Raw genomic sequence first — 26443 nt, 5'->3', positions numbered from 1 at the left:
GATGGATACTTGAGTCAAATAGGTTAGGAGATGCAGGATTAAATGTGGCACCTTCTGCACGTGAAAGGTATATATGAATGATGCACGATACAACAGGCACAAACCTGATGCAATGTTTCTGGTTTTCCATGATTATTTATTATCCCTTATTAATTACAGGAATCCATCTGCCAATATATTGATGAAGAAAATACTTTGAAATTTGGCTCTCACTGCCAAAAATGTCATGTAACCGTACTGCTGTTTTGGTCTTAATCCCCAAAATAAGATACCATTAATATATTCCAGTAATATCCTTCAAATTTATTAATATTTATTATGTATTCAATATATAAATATATATTTTTAAATCTAATATTTAGTAAGATCTCTCCAACCATAGATGAAAAGCAAACAACTTCAAGTTACTTGAACTAGTCTGTATAAGGGCTTCATTATATTAGAAACAATATAACTTAACTTGAAGATAGACACAAAATCCTGGAATAACTCAGCGGGACAGGCAGCATCTCTGGAGAGAAGGAATGGGTGACGTTTCGGGTCGAGACCCTTCTTCAGGCTGAAGATCAGTCTGGAGAAGGGCCTCGACCCAAAACATCATCCATTCCTTCTCTCCAGAGATGCAGCCTGGTTTGCAGAGTTACTCCAGCATTTTGTGTCTATCTTCGATTTAAACTAGCTTCTGCAGTTCATTCCGACAACCTTAACTTGAATGTTCTGGTCTGGTTGTCACCTCAGTTCCTGTTCAATGTTACATATCTATGATAGGGTCAGAGAGTCATAGAATCATTCAGCATGGACACAGTCTCTTCAGTTTGCTAAGTTTGTGCTGACCATCAATCACCCAATCACATTCATCACTGATATATATTTATGGATAGTAGACTCAAAATGCTGGGGTAACTCAGTTGGTCAGGCAGCATCTCTGGAGAGAAGGAATGGGTGACGTTTTGGGTCAAGACCCTTCAGATGGTGAGTTCTCCAGCATTTTGTGTCTACCTTTGATTTAAACCAGCATCTGCAGTTCTTTCCTATCTATGGATATATATTTTATTGTCAACATGTGAAATAGGAGTCTAGGATTTCTCCATTTTGGCACATGGTCCAGAAACACCAATTTCTGAACCATGGTAACTGCATTGTGACTAATGTACAATGTAGTAGCCATTCAATAGTCAAGTGTAACGATGGTACCAGGTCACTCAACAAACTAGCAAACAAGAGACACTTAGCTAATTTAAATGGTGCAAAGAAGACAATCCAGCCTTGAACTGCTATTACCTTGACTGACCAAGAAACCAAGATACAATTGGCAAAGAGCCTGCTTGACTGATCAGCCCTGCAGGTGGTACAAGGGCCTCCAGGCATGTTCTCTTCAGTGTGAAAGGTAATTCCACTAATGAGCTGAAGATGTGAGAACATTCATACAATCAGAGAGGTGGTAAAGGTAGGTGTACAAATACCAGGCTACTTCTCGTCGGAATTCAGCAACAGGGGAATGTGAGACTTCATCTCCAATCTAGTGCCTGCAGAAAATGCATCTCATGAACCTTTCTAGTGGGCTGTAGCCTGGTATTAATTACTACCACACTTTTTGATCCAGAGTATTATTAAATACACATAAAGCATGATAATAAAATGAAAGCTCTGATTATTGTGGAAATGTGTGAATATAATGTAACTTAGAATCTCAATTAAAAGGCAGAAAGTAAATATTTGGAGTGTGCTTTTTAAATTATTTTTCTTCCTCCAATCTATTGTTTATAGCCTTTTATTTACAGTTGATGGGTTGTGATCAGAATATGAGGGTGGATTTGTATGATAGATGTTGCAGCATTGTTGTCAATGTCACAGGATAATTTGACACAGCGAAAGTTCTTTCCAACAGTTCTGCAGGCCAGGAGCATGCTGTAGCTAGTTTCTCCATTTTGTGTTGTACCATAAACTACATGACATGCGGTGCCCTTTGGTAATCCACCATCAGTGTACTGTTGAGGGTAGTTTGTAAAGAATTCCAGCCTTAATTTCCTGCTTTAGGCAGCACGGAAAGAAATGAGTTATAAAAAGGATCGGAGACGGCAGGACAGTAAGATGTGTTGCATCTGTTGAGAAGTCATCAGTCATACAAGCAAGATTCAGTGCACCTACAGTGGCAGTGACCGTGAGGAATGGACTGAACAGGTTTCCGAACAGCAGGGAGCCAGTTTGTGAGCCATACCATCTGTTGCAAGGCCATCTGCAGCCAATCTGCACCATAGAGTTGTCACTGTCAGTCGCAGACAGCGTTCACCATGTACTTACGTTTTTTTGTCTTCCCAATCGAACCATTTACAACCCTGCACTATCAACTGATCTTTTGCCCCCCTCGTTTATGAAACAACTGCACAATCAGCCACGTTATCTCCTTTCTCTTTAGCTAGTCATATTTGCTTGATGTCACTGAACTATTCTTCAGAAAAGAAAAAAAAATGTGCATGTGTTTAGTATCTTTCAGAGCCTTGGTACAATACAAGCACTGGTTGAAACCAATGAAGTAGTTCTGTCGGGCAGCTACACTTCAACTGGTAGATCCAGGCAACCAACTGGTGCACAACCTCGTCCACAAACTGCATTGTGCATTGGATCCATGTTTTGTACTTCTGACTGGGCAAAGGAGGAAGACCCACTCCATTTCCCTCGACATCAAGAGAGACCTAATTAATTACCCTTTAATTGAACAGAGACCCGATCCATTTCCCTCGACATTGTCTCTGACACCTCTCTCCCTGCTTCAGAGAACAGACGATCAACCAATGTCCACCACAAGCCTCAGTTTCACACAGCTATCTGCACTTCCTCTCACCCTGCCTCTTGCAAAGACATTATCATTACTCTCAATTTTTCCGTCTCCACCGCATCTGCTCCCAAGATGAGGCAATCCATTCTCAGACATCCGAGTTGCCCTCATTCTTTAGTCAACATGGTTTCCCCTCTGCTGCCACAGATGGACCCCTCACCTGCATCTCTTGTATAGGTGATTGAATTGTGCATGAAGATCACTGCAGCTATGGTTCACTGAGAATGCTGATAAACTGGCAGAAAACATTGCTTTGTGCATTTAAGAGAGATTTACCAACATAATTTGTGTACACTGCTTAATAACCTTTAATATAATTTTATACTATTTATGTTGCTTATGCAGTTGGAGTTGAGTGACTGATAAAAGATTGTGAAAAATGCAAAACTTGCCACTCGCCTCTCTTATCATCTTCCATCTGTTTAAAAATAGTTATTGGAAACGACAGAACTGGTCCACAAGTTAAAATTCTAAAACGCTGCAAGGCCTTTTTGAAGAAACAGTAAAAGTTGATCGGAGTAGGTTGTTCATGGGCAAAGAGACATTTGGCAATCGGAATGCTTTTCGGTGAGATAGTGAGAGTTCAAGGTCTACGTGTTGCTGTTGGAAGGGCAAGACTAGCAGAAGTAGTGATTCTTGGATGACAAGAGATATTGAAGCCCTGGTCAAAAAAAAAGTGAAGTATTGGTCAAATACAGGCGGCTGGGATAAAGTGAGTCCCTGGAAGAATATAGGGGATGCAGGTGTAGTCTTAGAGTCATAGTGTCAGAGAGCTGACCAAGATCAAGTCAGCCTTGTCCCCTCAAATGGTTTCAAAAACAAATTAATGCGGTACGGTGGCATAGTGGTAGAGTTGCTGCCTTACAGTGCCAGAGACCCAGGTTTGTAGTTGAGTTTGTACATTCTCCCCATGACCTGCATGGGGTTATCTCCCACACTCCAAAGATGTACAGGATTGCAAGCTAATTGGTTTCGGTAAAATTTCTAAATTGTCCCTAGTGTGTGTAGGATAGGGTTAGTGTGTGGGGATCGTTGGTCGGTGCAGACTCGGTGGGCCGAAGGGCCTGTTTCCACATGGTATCTCTAAACTAAGCTAAAAAGAAACCCCATCCATGCTAGCCCCATTTATCTGTGCTTGGTCCATATCCCTATAAATCGTCCCTATCCATGTACCATCCCAAATATCTTTCAAATGTTGTTATTGTACCTGTCTGAACTACATCATCTGGCAGCACGTGGGTTCCGTATACCCACCAGCCTCTGAGTAAAAATGTTGCCCCTCGGGCTCCTATTCTATCTTTCACCTTAAACCTATGCCCTCTAGTTTCGGATTCCAGTACCCTGGGAAACAGATTCTGTAGTTTACCCTATCTATTCCCCTCATGAATGTATACATCTATGGAAGAGCATCTCTCAGCTTCCTGCTTTCCAAGGCATAAAGTCTGAGCCTGACCAACCTCTCTCTTTAGCACAGGCCCTCAAGCCCCATCGCCATAACCTTCCTCTGCCCTCTTTTCAGCTTAATGACATATTTCCTGCATCAGTGTGACCAAACTAAACACAACAATGCAGCCTCACCAATATTTTGTACATCTATAATCTAACATCCCAGCCTCTATGGCACAAAGTGCCAGAGTAACTCACCAGGACTGGCAGCATCTCTGGCAAACATGGATCGGTGATGTTTTGTGTAGAGATCCTTCTTCAGACTCTCAAACAAAAACATCCGTGTTCCCCAGAGATGCTGCCTGACCTGCTCAATTACTCCAACACTTTATGTCGTTTTGTGTTTAACCAGGTCTATGTTTCTAGATCCCAACTGCTATACTTCAATTCCCTGAATGGTGAAGGCCAGCATGCCGATAACTTTCTTCACCACCCTATTGACATGCAATGCACTATGTACTTGTACTAATAGATCTCTCTGTGGAATAATACTCCGCAGGGCCCTACCATTCATTGTGAAGGTCTTGCCTTGGTTTGAATTCTCAAAGTGCAACATTTCTCACTTATCTGACTTATTTGCCATTTCTCAACCCACTTGCCCAGCTGATCGAGAGCATGCTATAATTCACTGTCTACGATACAACCTATTTTGACGACATCTGCAAACTTACTAATCATGCATTGCGCATTTTCATCAAATCGTTGATGCTGGAGACAAACTACAATGGGGCCCAGCACCAAACCGTGAGGCACATCAGTAGTCACAGGCCTTCAGTCTGAAGAAAAGCTTTCCAACAATCACCCTCTGTTTCCTACCATTAGGCCAGTTCTGTATGCCACTTCATGAGCTTGCCCTGGATTCCATGTGATTTAGTTTAGAGATACAGTCAAGTCAAGTCAATTTTATTTGTATAGCACATTTAAAAACAACCCGCGTTGACCAAAGTGCTGCACAACTGATTAGGAAAAAAAAAAAGAAACAGTGTGGGAACAGGCCCTTCAGCCCACCGAGTCCAGGCCGACCAGCAATCCCCAAATACCAGCTTTATCTTGCACACAAGGGACAATTTGCAATGTTTACCAAAGCCAATTCACCTACAAACCTGTACATCTTTGGAGTGTGGAAGGGAATCGGAGTACCTGGGAAAACCCACGCGGTCACGGGGAGAACGAACAAACTCCGTAAAGACAGTACCCGTGGTCAGGATCGACCCCAGGTCTCTGGCGCTGTAAGGCAGCAACTCCACTGCCTGACCTCTTTTCCAGCTTCCTCTCTCCCACGACAATCAGTCTGAAGAAGGGTCCCAACCCAAAACGTTGTCCATCCATGTTCTTCAGAGATGCTACCTTATCCTCTGAGTTACTCCAGCTCTTTGTGTTCTTTGAGGTTTATGTTCTGCTTGGATTTGGTTACTTGCACTGGGTTCTGGCATGTTATGAGAGCAGAGCAGCAGTCCTGACCTATATGTTAACAATTTCACTTTCTGACACACTTTCTGAAGCTGCAGTTTGTCATGACTGCCATTAACCAATCACACATCATGCTGCTGTATTCTGATTCTGAATATGGGAATTACCTTGATCCAATAATTGCCTGCACCAATAAAGATATACTGGGGGTTGTTTGATGGACAATTCCAGTTAATATTATGGAAGCTGAAATCCTATACTATTCTTACCCTATTTTTACACTGCTCTGTGATTTTTACTCCTTCGTCTCCTGTGGTACATCCTCAGCCAAGTGACAATCCCAGTTTTTTGTTTCTATGCTCTACATACAGTATATGGCTTGTATTGAAGAACTCCTAGGATATCCTTCCTCCATATTTCAGCAATTAACACTTTGATTGATATTGCAATGGCATCTCCTCCTTTATATTCCTCCCTGGAATCTCCTTCATACCTGGCGATTCTTGAGTTGTCGGTCTCGCCAATCATTTAACAATGTTTCTGTGAGAGCAGCAACATAATATTACTTTATGTTAATCATTGCTTATAGTTCTTCTCCTTTTCAGATGCCCTGCACTGAAATGGATATTGCTCAGGCTTGCATTCCCCCCATGTGCCTGCAGAATTAGTTTTCCATCTCCATTCCTCACCCCCTATAGTACTTATACACTGTTACATTTCTCTGCCATTATATGCTTACATATCTGTTGTGCTGCTACAAGTAAGAATTTCATTGTTCCATTTCGGGACATATGACAATAAAACACTCTTGACTCTTGACTCTTGAGTCTTGAACTGGTGTGAATCCTCCCCCAATTGGCAAACACACCTACAAGGGTGGTGGCACTGTTCTGGATCAGGAGCACATTGCCTGAATCGTGCGTGTCCCACCTTCTGGGTTTGGCAAAGATTGCCATCAAACAAAGATTAGAATTCCTGCCAACATGTTGTTGTCATCAATGTCTGCACTCTGCAGCTGGTAAATGTCATTATTAGCAATGCGGCTCCTTCAATATCAGTTCATAGGTTTTGCAGGCAGTGTGAGTGATTTTATCACTCATCAAAATTTCCTCTGCTCTGCTAGTCTCCAGTACAACAGGATGGCTTCCCTGAGGTCAAAACGGGGCCTTTAATTCCATATGTACCCAGTTTATCATTCCTTAGATCTTAAGAAAGACCATTGTGAAATTTTTGCCGATTGTGTAATTTTGATTTGTGTAATCTTGATTTGCCGTTAAAATGCTGACCAATTGAAACAGTGAAAGGGAAATCATTGCTGGGCAATTCGATACCGAGGCGTATCTCTTAACCTGCACTGAACCAATATCATAATGTTACGGATGTGTGGGAAAAGAACTGCAGATGTTGGTTTAAATCGAAGGTAGACACAAAATGCTGGAGTAACTCAGCGGGTCAGGCAGCATCTCGGGAGAGAAGGAATGGGTGACATTTCGGGTCAAGACCCTTTTTCAGACTGGTATGGTTATGGTGTGTAATGTTATGGTGGATTTAATCCAGCATGAACCTTATCACGTGCCTTCTGGAAATAATATTCAGGGATACCCTCTCACAGAGCAGCTTGGTGAAGTCCAAACACAATTCAGGCAGATGGTCCGACCTGATTGGCAAATTAGCAACCTACATATAAAATTTAATACAGAAATTAAATCACGGTTTATCCAGTTATAAATTAGGGTTGATTTTTTAAGAAGGTTTTCAGAAAGGAAACTACAGCCATGCATTTTTTTAAACTAATTTAAAAAAACATAAAATTTACATGAATCCTCAAATTTAGCTTGAAATTTAGTACATGGCTCACAGAAGAGAGCTCACAGAAAGAAATCCACACGCAGAATCTGCTGTTTCCAGCAGTGACTAATCTGCTGCTGCTGGCTGCTAGTTAATCATCATCCAGCTCCTGCTGTTGCAGGCTTATTGTTGTCCTGCAACTGCAGTTATACTTGTGCTTCTCACTGTGGTATTCGCTGGCTGCCCCTGGACTGATGCACACAATCAGCTCATTGTTCAGTGGCCATGATGTTCCTGCCCTGGGATTTGGCTTGACATATACTGTTTGTTGAATGTAAGATAATTGTACCACAGCGTTCGTAAGATCATAAGTGATAGGAGTAGAATTAGGCCATTCGGCCCATCAATACAATACAATACAATACAATATATCTTTATTGTCATTGTACCCAGGGGTACAACGAGATTGGGAATGCGCCTCCCATACGATGCAATAATTTAAGTAATTTAGACAACAGCAACCCAACGAAACAATTGTAACAGTTTTTTAGACAGGGTAAAGTGCAAGTTGATCTATGCGTTGTGACCATCCGGCTCAGCAGGACCGGTTCATAGCAGCTATGGCCCTGGGGATGAAGCTGTTCCTGAGTCTGGAGGTGCGGGCGTAGAAGGCCTTGTATCGTCTGCCCGATGGAAGGAGTTGGAACAGACTATTGCAGGGGTGTGAAGAGTCTTTGTGGATGCTGGTGGCTTTTCTGAGGCATGGTGTGTTGTAGATCAAGTCTACTCTGCCATTCAGATCTATCTCCACCTCCTAACCGCATTCTCCTGCCTTCTCCCCATTACCTCTGACACGTATACTAATCAATAATCTATCTCTGCCTTAAATATATCCACTGACTTGGCCTCCACAGCCTTCTGCGGCAAAGAATTCTACAGAGTCATCACCCTCTGACTAAAGAAATTACTCCTCATGTTCTTCCGAAAAGAAAGTCATTTAATTCTGAGGCTATAACCTCTAGTCCTATACTCTCTCACTAGTGGAAACATCCTCTCCACATCCATTATTAGCGTTATAACCATTTTATGAATATTAATGTTCCCAGTTACCCCTGCCATAATTGTTAAGATTTATGGCTGGGGTAACTGGGAACATTAATGTGTGGAAAGGAACTGCAGATGCTGGTATATATGGAAGATAGACACTTAAGTGCTGGAGTAACTCAGCAGGTCAGGCAACATCTCTGGAGAGAAAGAATGGATGACCATCCAGAGATACTGCCTGATACATTGAGTTGTTCCAGCACTTTGTGTCTGTCTTTGGGAACATTAATGGCCCAAGTTAGGACCAAGGGCATTGTCCACTGTGTGAATCCCAACACAATTGTTGGTATTATTTGCATTCATCTTTGACATACTTGATGGAGGCAAAGGTGGAACCGACATATATTCTGTCTTAACTTTGGAAAAGCTAGGAAGTCTGTAAAAACTTTTGATTAATATTCTTACCAATCCCTGGGAAATATGCACTGAATACTTACACTTGCACTGTGATTGCAGGTCATTTGGATGATTGGAAAGTTATCACGTTTTATTGAATGTAGGAGATTTTCTCCAGGTGCTTGTGTGACCAGCTGTCCTTAGTTTTGTATACACCATTCTGCCCTTTGGTATAATAGAGTGTAACCTGGTGCAATGCCCCAGTGCTAAACATGTATTGCTTTGTTCTGATTCTGTATTATTACAGTAATCCATGATCTGACGAATCTCTTGTAGTCTCTTGCCCAGAGTAGGGGAATCGAGAACCAGAGGACATAGGCGTAAGGTGAGGGGGAAAGGTTTAATAGAAATCTGAGAGGTAACTCAGTTGAGGCCTGCAGGTTAGTGTGGAAATAAAGGAGTGGTAGGTGTATGGAACGAGCTGCCAGGGGAAGTAGTTGAGGCAGGCACTATTGCAACGCTTGAGAAACATTTAGACATGGAAAGGGCAGGTTTGGAGGGAGAGATGTGGGCCATCGCTGGCAGGTGGGACTAGTGCAGCTGGGACATGTTGGCCGGTGTGGGCAAGTTGGGCCGAAGGGCCTGTTTCCACACCTTAAGACTCTACGACTCTATGACATGGCATAGCAGTTGAATGTCTATCACTTTTGTATTCTCATCCTAAAATGTCACCCGCTCACCTGAAGCATGCCAGGACCTAGGTCCGGTGGGTTTGGGCTCTGAGTGATTTTCCACCATAACTTTTGAACTGAAAGCTTAAAAACATTTTGAACAGACCTGCAAAGCAAACAGTTTTGACACTGGGATCCAGCAACAGTCATAACATTTCTTTCAAAGGGATTATGTTTACAATAGAATCGCTGCAGCCATCTATCTGCTCACACGAAGCATCAGCCCCATAGGTTTACATGATAGACACAGAGGGGGGGAGGGAGGGGGGGGTTAGATGGAAGAAGCACATGGCCTCACATCAAAAGGAGACTTAAACATACTCAAAAACTAAATTCTGAGACTTAGTGAAATACAAATTCATCCATGATTAGGCATGCTAAACACTCAATACTATAGCATATGTTGCTCTCTGGTGCATGTACCACACACAGAGTGCTTCCACCCTGTGCTGGTATCCTGGTGTTCAGGCATCTGTATGTTGTTTCGCACTTCTAGGATGGAGAAAATGCATGCCTTTCTTGTAGAAATGTTCAAAGTATTTTCAAACTTTCAAACGTTCAAAAGCAAAGGCAAAACAATGGTCATGTCACAAAATACCAACATCCCACATGATGATGGAACACCAAAGTACATGAATCAGTCCTCACCTTGCTCACCTTTTGCAGTCCCACTTAGTCTTGGCAGAGAAATTGTTATGGTAAACTGCAAAGCACCCCTTGCAGTAACGTTTGCTCATTCTCGCTCTCCGAGACAACTGATCAGACCACTGCCAACATCCCAGCAGGCTGCCCTTCTTGAGGTTGCAGTCTGGTGAGCTGTACCAGGAGGCCGGTTGGTCAGAGTAGAAATAAACAAAGGGCTACAAAAACTGCCCTGATGTCTGCTAGTGGCATGGGTGTCCATAAGCTAAATCCATCCAAATAATGTTTCTGGTGAGATGAATTGACTGTTATTACCATGTATCTTTGAAAAGACTCAAGAATATTGGGTAATAAAGTGGACTAAAGATTTGTAATCAGTGTTCAAATTTACCTTGACCAACAGGATGACCATATTCACTCTACAGAAGTCTTTTTGATGTAAAACAGTTCTCCTCCCATCGGATAATGGCACATGCAATGACAAAAAAACTGTACTAATTCACAGTCTCACCTGCGAACAAAGAATACAGGGGTAGAGTTCTTTAGATGACGTTGAGCCACAGTTAGCCAATGTTATATCATCATGTCATATGTATCACATAATACTGATACTGGTTACTGACAGAATTGTGGAGCCTGATGCTTTGATGACTGCCGAATTCTCATGAAATATTACTTTAAACTCTCCTGGTTTGTGTTATGTGTGTTTAAATAGCAGGCTAACTAGAGCAGTAACATCGTGCAACAAATATTTTTCCCATTTGTTTCTTATATTTTTCCCTGTTCCTCCATAAGATTCTGTGATGCTGCAGTATGGGCCTGTGGATTTTAACAGGCCTTGGATATCTTCCCTGTTATTTATATGTGACTCTCCATTGTAGGTGTGAACAGGCGGGGTTCACCATATGTACATTAAAATATTTTTGGAATGGGTTGTGATGATACAGATCGGGAGTGGAATCCACATCTGATATTCTGCTCCCTAATTTGGGGCATCATAGCCATGTCTTATGCATCAGCACTACCCGAGATAAACATCACTAGGACCGATCATTAACTAAGTGGTCCTTCTTCCTTTGTTAATATTTGACATTGCTGGTAGTGACATTACAAACCAAGGGTTCAAAGAGATGGTTTGCAATGCCAATGTTTAATCATGAAAAATCATCAGTGACAATAGACAATAGACAATAGACAATAGGTGCAGGAGTAGGCCATTCGGCCCTTCGAGCCAGCACCGCCATTCAATGTGATCATCGCTGATCATTCTCAATCAGTACCCCGTTCCTGCCTTCTCCCCATACCCCCTGACTCCGCTATCCTTAGGAGCTCTATCTAGCTCTCTCTTGAATGCATTCAGAGAATTGGCCTCCACTGCCTTCTGAGGCAGAGAATTCCACAGATTCACAACTCTCTGACTGAAAAAGTTTTTCCTCATCTCAGTTCTAAATGGCCTACCCCTTAGTCTTAAACTGTGGCCCCTTGTTCTGGACTCCCCCAACATTGGGAACATGTTTCCTGCCTCTAACGTGTCCAACCCCTTAATAATCCTATACGTTTCGATAAGATCTCCTCTCATCCTTCTAAATTCCAGTGTATACAAGCCTAGCAGGCGTGATTGAATAGCAGAGTGGACTCGATGGGTCAAAAGGCCTAATTCTACTCCTAGAACTTGTGAATCAATGATTATGGTTGTGATTCAGAAATGTCTTGCAAGATTGCAATTTTTCATTCTTCTTCTGTTAAAACGATGTTTTGTCATTCAAAAATGCATGGAAATCATAATTATGAGCTCAATTTTCTCACTAATTACAATGAGGTTAGATTCTAGGGAAGTGTGAATACCATAGGGTACATTTTCTACTCCAGGGTTCCTGAAGCAGAAGCCTGTCTGGCAGGTACATTAATTATGGACAACAAATCACAGGCTACAGATGCATGAGTTCCCAATGTGCGCTCCCAATGGGGGGCTGGTCCACACTGGAACGCTGAAGTGGAAAATGTGTCCTTATCATTTGAACTGTGTATATCTTATCCTGTGAACAATGTGTAATTTCTTCAGCAAGTATGTAAGAAACACAGGTCCTAGTAATTCACATATCTCTTTCATTTTAGGCCTATGTGTTTTGTTAAGCAGCTCGAGATTCCACAATATGGCTACAGACACAATGTTTCCACCACCACACCTCGATCTAACCTGGCAAAAGAGCTGGAGAAATATTCTAAGACAACATTTGAATATAACAACTATGACAACCAAGTTTTTGGAAAACGTGCTATTGCTCCCAAAGTTCAAACCAGGGATGCATCTCCCAAAGGGTATGACGGTAAGAAAAGTAAATTATAGTGGAACAGTGATAAATAATGATTTGCCAAGAAATTCTGTTTGCAGATGCCAGGTTGAAACAGGCTTGAGGTGACAGTTGATATTGTATTTTGCTTTGCGAACACTCCCAACTGTTCTGTCTGACATTACACCTGGCCAAGATTATGTGTGGATATAGTGAAACGTTAAACGAACAAGGGCAATGGTAATTGGTGATACATAAAACATAATACGGTTGAAGTTGACCTATTTTCTGGATAGTGTGCAGGTGATGGACTTCTATTTTGGAAGGTCATTCTCCTGGACACTTTCCTTGCAGCTTGGGTTTGGCCCTGGATAAACCAATAGGGGGGCTTTACCTCTGTTCGTGCAACCTCATGGAAATTGGATTGCACTGAACGGGCAAACCCTCTCCTGAGCCTGGAGCAACCATGTCCACGTGAAATCCAGCGACCATCCTCTCTGAAATCACTGGAGATCTTCGCCAAAAGGTACTGTTTTAGCAAAATATTGAATGTAGAGCCACAAAGATTGCTCCTTGTTAAACTGCGGAGTATTTCTAGCCATTTGTCACTTCTACTCTCATCTCTGAAACCATTGAGCCCCCATTGGGGGCTCAGCAGTCACGACCTGCAGCTCACTCATAATAAGAACATGTTTTGGGAGCATTTTGCTGTTGGCCTTCTTGGGTTCACACAAAGCTCACTGCACATGCAATATACATTAAATTGAGTTTGATGTAGCTTCATAAGCCTCTGCAAGTTGGGATTTTGAAGGAAAGCAATTATGGTGTCAAAAATCAAAATGATTTAAATGTGAAATAATGCTTATGTACAAGTTACATTGGTGAACACTACTTATTTGTGCTTGTATTATTATGTGTGATATTGTTATGTAAATTAGGGAAATAACAACAAAACATGACAGTTGCTGGTTTTCTGATAAGAAAATATCTTTCATTTCCTGAGGACAACAGTTTCTCAGGGACACCTGATGAATTTGACAGAAAAAATGCAAGAAAATGAATAGCGAACTGGATTTGTTGACGGCTTTAGTTTAGCCCTGAAGGATCAACACCTACCTTTTCACAGTAAAATAAATCTGCCACAATTATCAGTTTATCAGCGAGACTTGAGTCAAACACGGAACAGAATCTTTACTGCTCTGTGGTCAAGATTAAATTGCCAGAGCAATCAGAGTGGTGCTTATTATAGCTGTTGGCGACATGTGTTAATCCAGAAAGATTAAATGTGTCAAATTTGTATTAGAGTTGTTGTGTCTTGAATAAAGACCCACTGTAATGAAAACAGAAAAACTATGGAAAAGAGAGCAAAGGACTGGAGCAATTAAACTAGGTTGACAGGATGTTGGGGAGAGCCTAAACATCAGTAATCTAAAGGTAGGGGGTGTTGATTTAGAAGGATCCCACGTAGCATTGGTTGCAGTCCAAAGCAGATCCACCAGGCTAATTCCTGGGATGAGAGGGTTGTCCTATCAAGAGAGACAAGAGAGTTTTGATTAATACTTCTTGGAGCTTAAAAAAATGAGGCATGACCTTATTCAAACATAGAAGATCCTGAGGGAACTTGACAGGGTAGATGTGGAAGAGCCACAAGCAAGAGATACAGCCTCAAAATAAAGGGTCAGTTATTTAAAACTGAGTTACATGGAAAATTATTCCCTCTGGAATTCATTGCCCACAAGGGTGGTGGAGGACAATCAATAGATATATATTTAGGTGGAGATGAATAAATGGTGAAAAGTGTTTTATTGTTATATGTCCCAAACAGAACAATGAAATTCTTACTTGCGGCAGCTTAACAGAATATTTAAACACAGTACTCTGTAAATAATATAATAAATGAAAAAAGGTTCAGTGTATATATGTAAGAATTTCATTTTATGTATATATACTGTACATACGTATATAAATCTACATACACGCACAGCTACATACATACATGCACACACATACATACTAACATACATACATACATACATACATACATACATACATACATACATACATACATACATACATACATACATACACATATATACAAACATGCATACATACATACATTAGTCGAACTTGTTGCTGGATCATTCGAGCAAAATGAACAAATTGAGAAATAATCTTCGTCAGGTTAGTTTTTCCTGAATCAGATCAAAGCAGCAGGTGAAAACAGCTGTAAGCAAATCTGCTCTGCATGTTTCAGCACAAAGTGGAAGGAAACCCCCACAATCAGAAACCTTATTCATTATTTTGGAAGAAACAACTGAAACACTTGATAGAATGAGAATTGGCAAGTGTCTTGATGAAGCACCACACTTAGGGCAGTTGGCATGAATCATCATCTCATATCAAGAGTCTTAGCTCGAAACGTCACCTATTCCTTTACTTCAGAGAAGCTGTCTGATCCGCTGAGTTACTCCAGCTTTTTGTGACTATCTCCCTGATGCAAATTCATCCAGCTCTGTCAGGGTGATCAAGGCATCTGAAGGTATGCTGTGCATGGATGGTGCTTGGGGCTACAGAGAGAACTTGAAGCTTACCTTGTGCCAAATAGTGATAGCTGCTAAATGTATCTCACCAGAAGTGGAGTGTTCAGCATTGACCTCAATTTTGGAATGTACCATTCTGTGCAGGAGGAGAGAGGGACGAAACACTAAAACCAGTAACCATTATTACATTTATTGGATGATGTTGTTGAGAAAATAATCAAATCTCTTTTAAAAAAGATATTTAGGAGATAGGTTGCTTTTCATTTCATTTGAATTAATGTTATTTTACATTTTATTTCCATGGATCAATTTTTTTTTTACTGCTCTGTATTTTAAAGGAGGGTCCCTGAACACATATCTTTTTTTTTTTTTAATTACTCATATAACAATAAAAACATATGATTATGAAACTTAAACATACATTTTTTTTAGTTTGCCAGTATCATAGAGCTTTGCTATGACTATCCTTTGGAGATTACTTAAATTACGTTGGACATCCAGGAAATGCGATCCAACATAGATATCAAGCAAAATTGGCATGATCTGATGTGGCATAAAAACACATCATGCCAAGGCCAACGGAGAAGAATCATCTGCTTATTAGGTCTATCCAGGAGAGGCAGAGGGACAAAAGGGTCACGGACCCTCAGATGCCAAATGAGACTGGAAGAATGATTTTAATACACAATGTCACCATGCATCTGCATATACCTGGCTTAATACCATTTTCTGACATGTCCTCATAATGTATGGTGGTTTGAGGGTCACAAATGTGCAATCAATAGCACTCTTGACAGTTGTAAAGCCTGCTGTTTAATTGAAATTATAGTTGGCTTGTTGTTGCTCCTGCTGTGACCTAGGAAGCTAGATTCTGGGATGTGTGTGCCTGAGAGCATCTGTCAGCTCAGACATGCAGCATGACATGGATGGCTAACTGCATGAATTTCCCAGCACAACATGCTTATTAAACCTATAACTCCTGATGACTTGGGCTCCTGTCCAATCTTCAAGTATTACTGTAATAAACAGCATCATGCCTAGAACGAGGTATCTTGCTGCAATCTTTCACTGCTGTGGGGTATGTATGAAGAAATTAAGCTTTTATTTTTGGTGATGCAAATAAATATCAGTACACTTTGAGACTGATTTCTGCTAAATTGTGGTGGCAAAATATCTAAAATTGAAACTTTCTCCAAATTACCTTTTGCAGATTAAAGTGAATTAATAAATGGTAGATAAACCAATTTGTATGCATTTATTTTAATCCCCAATACATGCTGAGATTTCTGGAACACTATTTTCACAACTTCACATTAATCCTTTCCCAGAATGACTTCTAAATTTAAAAAAAAATCCCAATATATGAATCCATGAATATTTTATGAATAGACTCCAATTGTTATTTTAGTTTAAGCTTTGTGTCCAGATTATGTTCTTTACAAAAATGTATAGGAATAACAAAGCAGCTATTAGATTAGCAGATAATTATCTGGAGAGAGGGTTGAATCAGACCTACACTCACAGGAAAGATCCAGGTAAAAAATAAAATGGGAAACATCTAAACCCAGAGCTGTCATTTTAACAGGAGTTTTGTCAGACTGCAGGGAAATGTAGTGCATGAGGAAAATGGGCGTAGGGAATGCGGATATTCATTAATAATGCAATAAGTCTTCTGGCTATATTTGTGTGGGAGTTTGAATCAGAAATTAAGTAATAGCAGCCGTGTGCAAAGAGCTGTAATGTTGAATCTGATTAAAATGGTTTGCAACTCTTTAAGCAAAGCAATATGTATCTCTGTGCCAAAACAAAAGAGAAGTACAATGAGGTCGAAAAATGTATGTGAAAATATTGGAATTTCTTTCAGCTTGATTACTGAGCATGGGGAATAGGTGATTTGTTTGATTTGATCAGCATGTTTAATCAGAGCAAAATTGAAGTGGAAAGATTTGAATATAATGTGGAAGCAAATGTAATAATGTTTTTTAAACTGAAATAGGAAACTTTGTTTTTTCTAATTCATATGGCAACAGTGCTGTACATTTATTTCAGCTCAGTTGCTTGGAATGGGAAGATGAATATGTAAACAGTGGGAGCAGTGGTTGGCTTCGGTCAATGGGATGGCCGTTTATAATTAGGAGACACCAGTAACTGCAGAAGCTGGAATCTTGAGCAAAGAAACAGAGCACTGAAAGAACTCAGCAAAGGCAGCATCTGTGGAGGGAGGACAGGCAACCTTTCTTGGGTAGAGTAGCATGCACAAAAGGTTCCGACTCAAAAATATGCTTGTCCATTTCCCTCCACAGATGCTGCTTGACCCAGCAGGTCCCTCCTTGTTTCCCCCCCCCCCCCCCCTTTATAATTGGGTATCTGCAATGCAGAGTAACAATTGTCCATTTCTATAATTAGCTTTTATGTGGGTTGTGGAGAAAAAGAATCAGTCTGCAGAAAAAGTGGGATGATTCACTAATTCTACAGGAAGGATGTGGTAGCAAATGAATGTGCAGAGGAGATGTACCAAGACACTTACTGGAATGGAAGGCTATACATTTAATGAGAGATTGGATAAACTCAGTTTATTCTCAATACAGATGAGAGATGACATGTATAGGCTTATAAACTTATGAGGGCAATGTATATGCAAAATTGGTAGAAGGATTAGAGGGGAGATGAGGAAAAGTTTAGTAATGGTAGGCTGATTCTGAAAAGTAAGAAGCACAGGTTTAACGGCGACTTGGTCCTATGGATTCATAACTGGTTTACTGAGGGAAGAAAGAGGGTTGTGTGGATGGGTAATGTTCAGATTGGAGATTTGTGACCAGTGAAGTTCTGCAGGGATCTGTGCTATGATCTCTGGTGTTTATGATATATATGACTTGGATGTAAATGTAGATAGGTCCGTCAGTAAGTTTGCAGATGACACTAAGATTACTGGAGTCACAAACTGTGAGGAAGGCTGTCCAAGTAAACAGTGAGATAAAGTTCATCTGCAAAAATGAGCAGTTAAATGACAGGTGGAGTTTCATCCAAGCAGTGCGAGGTGTTGCATTTTGGGAGATCAAATGTAAGGGAAAAAATATACAATTAATGGCATGATAGGCTTTTTTCAGGGAGTTGTGAATCTGTGGAATTCTCTGCCTCAGAAGGCAGTGGAGGCCAATTCTCTGAATGCATTCAAGAGAGAGCTGGATAGAGCTCTTAAGGATAGCGGAGTCAGGGGGTATGGGGAGAAGGCAGGAACGGGGTACTGATTGAGAATGATCAGCCATGATCACATTGAATGGCGGTACTGGCTTGAAGGGATGAATGGCCTACTCCTACACCTATTGTCTATTGTCTATTGTAAATTGTCTATCCATAGCATCATTGATGTATAGAGGGATCTTGGAGTCCAAGTCCATAACTCCCTGAAGTGGCCACAGAAATAGACAGAGTGGTCAAGAAGACACGTGGTATGCTTGCCTTCATTGGTCAGGGCAATGAGTATAAGAGTTAGAAAGTCATGATTAAGCTTTATAGGGCTTTGTTAGGCAACATTTGGAGTATTAGGTGCAGTTCTCATCACCCCAATAAAGGAAGGATGTGGAGCTTTGGAAAGGGTGCTGAAGAGGTTTACCAGAAAGATGCATGGACTCAAGGACATTGGCTATGAGAAGGGATTGGATAAACCTGGAGTGTTTTCTCTGCAATGTCTGAGGTTGAGGGAAGACATGATAGAAGTATATTAAATTATGAGATCCATAAATAGGATAGACAGTCAGAACCTTTTTCCTAGTGTGGACATATCAAAGATGAGAGGGCAGTCTTAAGGTGAGAGGGGCAAAGTTCAAAGGAGATGAGTGGGGCAAGTATTTTACACAGAGAATGATTGGGCCTGGAAAGTGCTGCCAGGAGTAGTGGTGGAGGCAGATATGATATTGGTGTTTAAGTGGCTTTTGGATGGGTACATGGATATGCAGGGAATGGAGAGACATGGATCATGTGCAGGCAATTGAGATTGGTTTATCTTGGCATCATGTTCGGCACAGACATTCAGGGCTGAAGTTGTCTGTTGCTGTTTTTGTACTAATCTGTGTTCTGTGTTGATATCGGTCCATCTGCAAAGGATGCTGATGCGGCTTTGATGTTGTCTTGCTTGGAGAGGGGAATGTGGTTGCATTTCTTGCTGTGGCTGACTAGGCCTATGCTTGACAACTAGATCCTCCCACAGCTTCCACAGGTGAAGCTGTCTCTGGCCATTGGGCAGTGTGCTGCTGTTGCCATTGACCATTTTGTGGCATTGGCGCCTGGACCTCTGGGTCTTCAACCATATGCTATCCTGGTGCTTCATGCCCACCTGGAGGTCCTTTCTCCACTTCCCTATTTACTCTATGTTCTGTAGATGGAGAAAATAGAGAAGACAAGTTTCCTTCAGCAATGGGATTAAAATATTTATGTGTAAAATTTGGTAGAAGGATGAGAGGGAAGATGAGGACAAATCTTGTCACCCAGAGGGTGTCGGGGTCTTGGGTTCACTGCCTGGATGGTTGGTGGTGTTGTATATTACACAGTTCACAAAACCACCATCACACTGACACTGTTGTGGAAGAGCCGTGAGTTGCTAAATTTCAGACCTCATGCTAGAAGGGAAGATTAAGTTGGTGGTTCTTTTTTTGACTGTCATAATAGATGCAATGGCTTCCTGTACTGTAAATTATCTGTGCTTCACTTTCTCAAACTCCACGTGGGCAGAACTGAATCCTTTTGGAAGGAATGTTCACTCAATGAAGCTATCTAGGCCTTGGTAAAAAATGCTTGTATTGCTGACTTTCTGAGACATCTAACTAAAGCTTCAACTGCCCTCTGAGGCAGTCTTAAAGAATCCCCAATGTTACTTCTCTTATGAGCTAAAGCATTCTTCCTAGGAATCCTTATTTATTCACAAAATGCTGGAGTAACTCAGCAGGTCAGGCAGCATCTCAGGAGAGAAGGAATGGGTGACGTTTCGGGTCATGACCCTTCTCCAGCATTTTGTGAATAAATACCTTCGATTTGTACCAGCATCTGCAGTTATTTTCTTATACTTCCTAGGAATCCTGGTCATTATTTTCTGAAGATTTCCATTGAAATCCAGTGGGCAATTTTCAATTTTCTGACATTTTGCAAAATAAGCAACGGACGGCATGGTGGCGCAGCGGTAGAGTTGCTGCCTTACAGCACCAGAGACCCGGATTTGATCTTGACAAAGGTGCTGTCTATGGAGTTTGAATGTTCTCCCTGTGACCTGCGTGAATTTTCTCTGGGAAGCTCCGGTTTCCTCCAAAGACGTACAGGTTTGTAGGCTAATTGGCTTGGTATAAATGGAAATTCTCCCTCGTGTGTGTAGGATAGTGTTAGAGTGCAGGGATCGCTGGATGGCGCGGACTCAGTGGGCCGAAGGGCCTGTTTCCGTGCTGTACCTCTAAACTAAAAGAGAAATGCAATGCAAATGAACCTTGATGTGTTTAGGTACAAATCACAAAAATGCAACCGTTCTGCGCAAATTGCACAGATTGCAAAATTAACCTGTCATATAAAGGCACCATACACATTAGTTACATAAGACATGCATTGCGGTAGAGGCCCACCAAGTGTTGTAATCCAGAATACAATGCTTATTTGGATTGTCTGTAGAGGAGTAAGGTCACAATTTGCTGCTTCAAAAGCATAATTTCTCACAATTGCATTTTCATTCAGTACTTTTACACCCGTTAAAGTGCTACAGTTTGGGACGGTGAATTTTGGAGACTCCAGAAATAATTCAATGGTAAGTTAATGTCTCTGTGTGACTTTGGGTGAGATGCACTGCTGCTCATTCAAATGTTACTAACGGTACACTATATTCATGCTAGCTTCCAAGATGGCGCCCAACACAGGCAAATATATTTGCGTGCTAGCCACAGAAGTAGATCTACAAATGCATATTGCAATTGTTCCACACTCTTAAATCACTATTCCTAAAGCAATATTTCTTACTTTAATGATGATATTCCCTTATCATGTATCTATATACTGTCAACGGATCGATTGTAATCATGTATTGTCTTTCTGCTGACTGGTTAGCACGCAACAACAGCTTTCCACTGTAGTTCGGTAGACATGACAATAAACTCAACTGAATTGAAAAACTGAACTGATGTTGTGTCTTAGCCTCTATTTCTAAACCCAGAGCTCCTCATGAATTGTAAAGACTATTATTCTTTGAATATATATCCTGAGTGTGACTATGAGAAATATGTTTCCCATGGTCTGTACCAGGTTTCTTGGGAATTTGAATACATTTAAAAAAAAATACATTTTATTAGTCATGTGTACATACAAGGAATTTGCCTTGGTGCGCATTGCATGATTCCATTATTGTTAAGTAGTCTGTATAGCTGCCTGTTTTTGTTTACCACGTAGCCAACCCAGTTAGATTATGGGGATAAGAAGTTTCTCCTCGTTCTCTAGCTTCTGACTGTTCCCTCCAAACCAGCTGGAATTAGTATTCAAGGAGCTGAAGTTCAGTCAAACGTGGTCTCTAGGACTGTCTCATGTTCTGAAACAGCATGGAAATATGGAAGAAATTGGCCATTTGTCCCAACCAACCTCATGCATTGCCTGAGAGTCAAAGACCCATGCAAACTCTCTCATAACGAGATTTGGACTCTAAATTACAGTTGCAATAGACCTCTCATATATTTGCTTCTGCTACCCATAAAAATGCCACAAAAAAACCCAACTAGTTGGTTACAAGCTGACCAATTACAATTATGCAGGTTCCACTAAAGGACAGACTACTTTTTCAGTGGTGTTGGAACAGTGGCTAAGTTACAGAAATCACTTCCTTACTTTAGAAAAGTTTCTCTACCTCAAGTACAATATCCTTACGGGCTTGACTAGGTAACTCTGCAGTTGACGTTGAGGGGCCTAGAATCAAGGGTTACTGTCTAAAAATAATGGCCATTGAGGACAGAGATGGAAAGATTATGCAGAATTGATTTCCTGTGGCAGTTCTTATCGGAATGGAACTCGTGGTTTTATGCCAACCCTTCACCTTGGCAAACCAGTATTGCTGCCCGTTGGTGCGCTAGGAAAATGACAGTGCTGCATAATGCAAAGATCTGAAAATTGCTGACCATCAGTTCACAAAGTCAGACGGCAAGTAGTGGACACCCTCGAACACCTTTAGGTTCAGGGCAGTTCATGGTGCTTACCTATGGCTGTACCGTTGGACAATGATGCTCCAAAGAAGAAAACACCAAAGATGGCTGAACATCCCATTGAAATATAACAAATCTCATTATTACTTCCACTCGTAACCCAGAGCAACTGACTATGGTGCCAAAGACTGCAGATGACCATGATGGAAGAGCAAGAGAATGCAAAATCTCAATGATCTGGGTGAAGACTGCATTGTATCATTTAGAAACATTTTGGGATAATGGGCATTGAGGCACAGTCAAAAGTTTTTCTTAGGGTCCAATGGTGGAAGGAATGACACTGATATTATGAGAAAAACACATTTTTAGCTTCACATTGCCATTGTGCCCTCTCAGGACCAAGTATCTAAATGGCTAAATGCATAGTTCCCTTCACATCCAATTATCAGATATGAGTGACAAGTACCAGTTGCGCCTTAAAAATGCCAGACAATATCCACCTTCAGCAAGAAAGTGACCAGCAACTCCCCCCTACCATTGATCTTCAGTGGTATTCCCATTGTCAGGGCCCCACCATCAACAGGCTGGGTGGGGGTGTCAAGTGACAGCTTTCTGTTCTTGAATGGCATTTGCATGTTCCTGATAAACAGCAACCCGGCCCCAAATTGCAGAGAGTAGTGTTTTGTTCGGAGGGGCGAGGGACTCCATTGATGCATATAGGCTTTGTGAGCCATCTCCCTGTATTTCAGTAGAAGGAGGGGGTCAAGGAAAGAGCGTTCTCGTCGCGGCCCTGTTTCCACCAATCTTTCCACCACCACGCACAAGATGCGCAAGACGCAATTGTATGCAGATGCCGAGAAGTGTATTCAGCTCTAGCTGAACAATTTCTAATCTTGTGATGTGGACTTGATAAGAGTGGAAGGAGAAACCTGCTCCATCTGCTGCTGCTCTGTGGTACTGTCGGAGCTGGCAGGCTCTGAGGTTTGCCCAACGTGCTGCTTGGGAACAATACACTGCAAGACAGGCTGGGCTGATGTAACCAGGAGGGGCAGGGGCAGGGGAAGGGGAGGTGGAGGGGGAGGAGTTTAAGGCAGAGGCTAATAAGTGAAGTTCAAAAAAGATGAGGAAAACAATTGAGGGAGGGACAGATGGAGCTAGAAGGGAGGACGGTAGAGGGAGGGTAAAGACAAGCTGGATGGTAAAACGTGGAACCAGATACGGGAGAGATGGTGGGCAGATGGGGAAGGGGATAGGAAGGGTAAGCTGAGAATGGGAAGGAGATTTTAAGTCACATCAACCAGAAGATCAAGATGGCTGTTGCAAACAGAGTGTGGATGCTCCACAAAATAAACACACAGTCTACACTCGGTCTCAATAGAGGAGACCACATCAAGAGCACCGATGCAGGTGACAAGGATAATAGAGTGGATGCACATGGCCCTTGTTGAAAGTGCAAAGGGGGGAGGAGGGGAAAATGTGGGTGGTGGCGGGTTCCCATTGCAGGTGGCAGGAATGGCAAAAGACGATATCTCTGTTGTGATGGCTAGTGGTTTGAAAGGTGAGGACCCAGAGAACCCTATCTCTGTTTTGTTGACGTATGGTTGATTGATTCCACTTCCAGCTGTTCCCTGGGTTAGCAAGCAATAGCCCTCGAAGTGCTGGAGTCTTGACGTCAATTAACGCGTGTCATGAACAGAGTAATGAGCTAGAAATCATTAAGAATGGCTCATTGAACTGCTCGTTAAAAAAGGAAAGAAAAAAGTACAAGCTGCAAAATCATATAGCTATTGTCACAATGACACCACAGCTAGACTGGGGGTATATGAATAATGAACATATGAATAAATGCAAGTAATAAGCCAGCAGGCTTAGTGCTTCTATTCAGAAGGAATTCAATATCGTGGATAAGAAATCTGCGATACACCCAGACAAAGAAAGAAATATTGGTGGATACCAAAGCAGATTTAGAGGGAATATACAAGAACAGAGAAAGAGGTCACAGACATGTGGAGACAGTAATTGAGAGTTATTTTGTCCGTTACTGCCAAGGATAGCCCTACCATCTGAGCAAGACATGTACAAAAATAGATTAATGAAACAGATTACCTCTACCACTTCTGGATTTTGCAGCAATGCAATTAAATCTGCGCATTCTGAAAAGAGGTCTGAAGTGCCAGACAATTTTTTTAATGGTTTAGCAGTCATCTTTCTTTACAAAAAGTGCAGGACAGGACCTTTGAAAGCACAAAGGGAGGAGGAGGGGAAAATGTGGTCCTCCTCTTTGGTTCAAAGCCCAAATATCAAGCGGGCAGAAAAGGAGAACATGGGCAAGCTAAACAAAGGGAGTAGATATACACAGCGGAGGAGTGTATGGAGCTATTGAACAGGACTCTAAAAGAAGGTTGACAGTGAAGTGAAATAAACTGAACAATCAATACAGCAAGCCACAAGGCGCAACGGTGGAAATTTGTCCTTGGTATCGTGCTAGACTGATCAGGGACAGCTGTCCATTCTATTTTGCTTCCAGAATTAATATCCATTAATTCCATTGACTGAGTTTCAAAAGTAGGGAACAATGTGGGGAAGATAGACACAAAATGCCGGAGTAACTCAACGGGACAGGCAGCTTCTCTGGAGAGAAGCAATGGGTGACATTTTGGGTTCGAAATGTTCCGTTGAGTTACTCCAGCATTTGGTGTCTCTCTTCGATGTAAACCAGCATCTGCAGTTCCTGCCTAAACAATGTAGGGAAGCTACTTTACTGAATATTAAGAGAATGCAAGCAAAAGGCATTTCTATCTCACTGTCCCCAATAAAGTAGGAAAATAGTGGCAATAATGTGCTGAGAAGAAACCAAAGAGAGCTTCTTTAAGTTAGCAAGAGTTAAGAGTGTGTTTAATTGATTATGTATTGAAACAGAACAATAAAATTCTTACACACAGCAGCACAACAAGCTTGCAAACTCAGTACTCACTTGATAACAAAAAAACAACCAAAAAATATTAAATACATTTTTAAAAACAAAATAGCGCAAAACAAAAACAAAGCCCCAAACCCCTACTGTAACCAAGAGAATTTGAATTCAAAGTTGGAGTTCAGAGTGTTCGATAGCCTGATGGTTGTTGGGAAGAAGCTGTTTCTAAACCTGGATATCATGATTTTCAGGCTCCTTTATATTCAGTGCCAATGGCAGGAGTGAAATGAGAGTGTGACCAAGGTGGTGTGGATCCTTGATGATGCTGTCAGCCTTTCTGAGGCAGGTTCTCCTATAGATCCCTTCGAATGGAGATCAATACCCGTGATGAACTGGGCAGTATCCGCCGTTTTAAAAATTCTCCTTCATCTCTGCGCATTCGAGTTGCTGAACCAGGCCGTGATGTAACCAGTCAATATGTTTTCTACCGTACACCTGTAGAAGTTTGTCGACCTACTGAATCTTCTTAATCTTCTAAGGAAGTAGAGGCATTGATGGGCTATTTTTATGATTGCATCAATCTTCTGGGTCCAGGACAGATCTTTAGAGATATGCACTCCCAAGAACTTTGTAGTTGTTGACTCTTTCCACCACCAACTTGTCGATGAAGACAGGTTTGTGGATCCTCTGCCTTCTTTTTCTAAAGTCAACATCAGCTCATTGGTTTTACTGATGTTTAGAGCAAGGTTGTTGTTCTGGCACCGTTTAATCAGATGGGAACTGAGGAGCAAGCTAAAAAAGGATATCAGGAGGGCAAAAAAGAGACAGGAAATAGCTCTGGCAGATAATATTAAAGATAATCCTAAGAGATTTCATCAATTCATTAAGGGAAAAAGGGTAACCAAAGAGTGTTTAGATTAGTTTATTATCACATGTAATAATGAGATATTACATGGTACAGTGAAAAGTACTGTATTTTTCAAGGTACAGTGAAAAGCTTCTTACGTGCTATCCAGTCAGTGTAAACACTATTTATCCACAAAATGCTGGAGTAACTCAGCAGGTCAGGCAGAATCTCGGGAGAGAAGGAATGGGTGACGTTTCGGGTCGAGACCCTTCTTCAGACTGATGTCAGGGGGGCGGGACAAAGGAAGGATATAGGTGGAGACAGGAAGATAGAGGGAGATCTGGGAAGGAGGAGGGGAAGGGTGGGACAGAGGAATTATCTAAAGTTCGAGAAGTCGATGT

General features: G+C 41.5%; 1 protein-coding gene across 15 annotated transcripts in view; it reads left to right on the top strand.

The window, feature by feature from the left end:
• The window catches only part of LOC144593513 (myelin transcription factor 1-like protein), a 346938-nt gene that overhangs the window by 222540 nt on the left and 97955 nt on the right, over positions 1-26443 (top strand). For 14 of the 15 annotated variants that reach the window (XM_078399197.1, XM_078399201.1, XM_078399195.1 and 11 more), the window contains one exon: positions 12409-12620. The exons of the other annotated variant lie outside the window; for it this stretch is intronic. In XM_078399197.1, coding sequence (XP_078255323.1) covers positions 12409-12620 — 212 coding nt within the window. The remainder of the gene's footprint in view (positions 1-12408; positions 12621-26443) is intronic. 15 annotated transcript variants of the gene reach the window in all.

Source organism: Rhinoraja longicauda, chromosome 5 (genome assembly GCF_053455715.1).
Source record: "Rhinoraja longicauda isolate Sanriku21f chromosome 5, sRhiLon1.1, whole genome shotgun sequence".
NCBI lineage: Eukaryota > Metazoa > Chordata > Chondrichthyes > Rajiformes > Arhynchobatidae > Rhinoraja > Rhinoraja longicauda.
This window is presented reverse-complemented; position numbering and strand designations above follow the sequence as displayed.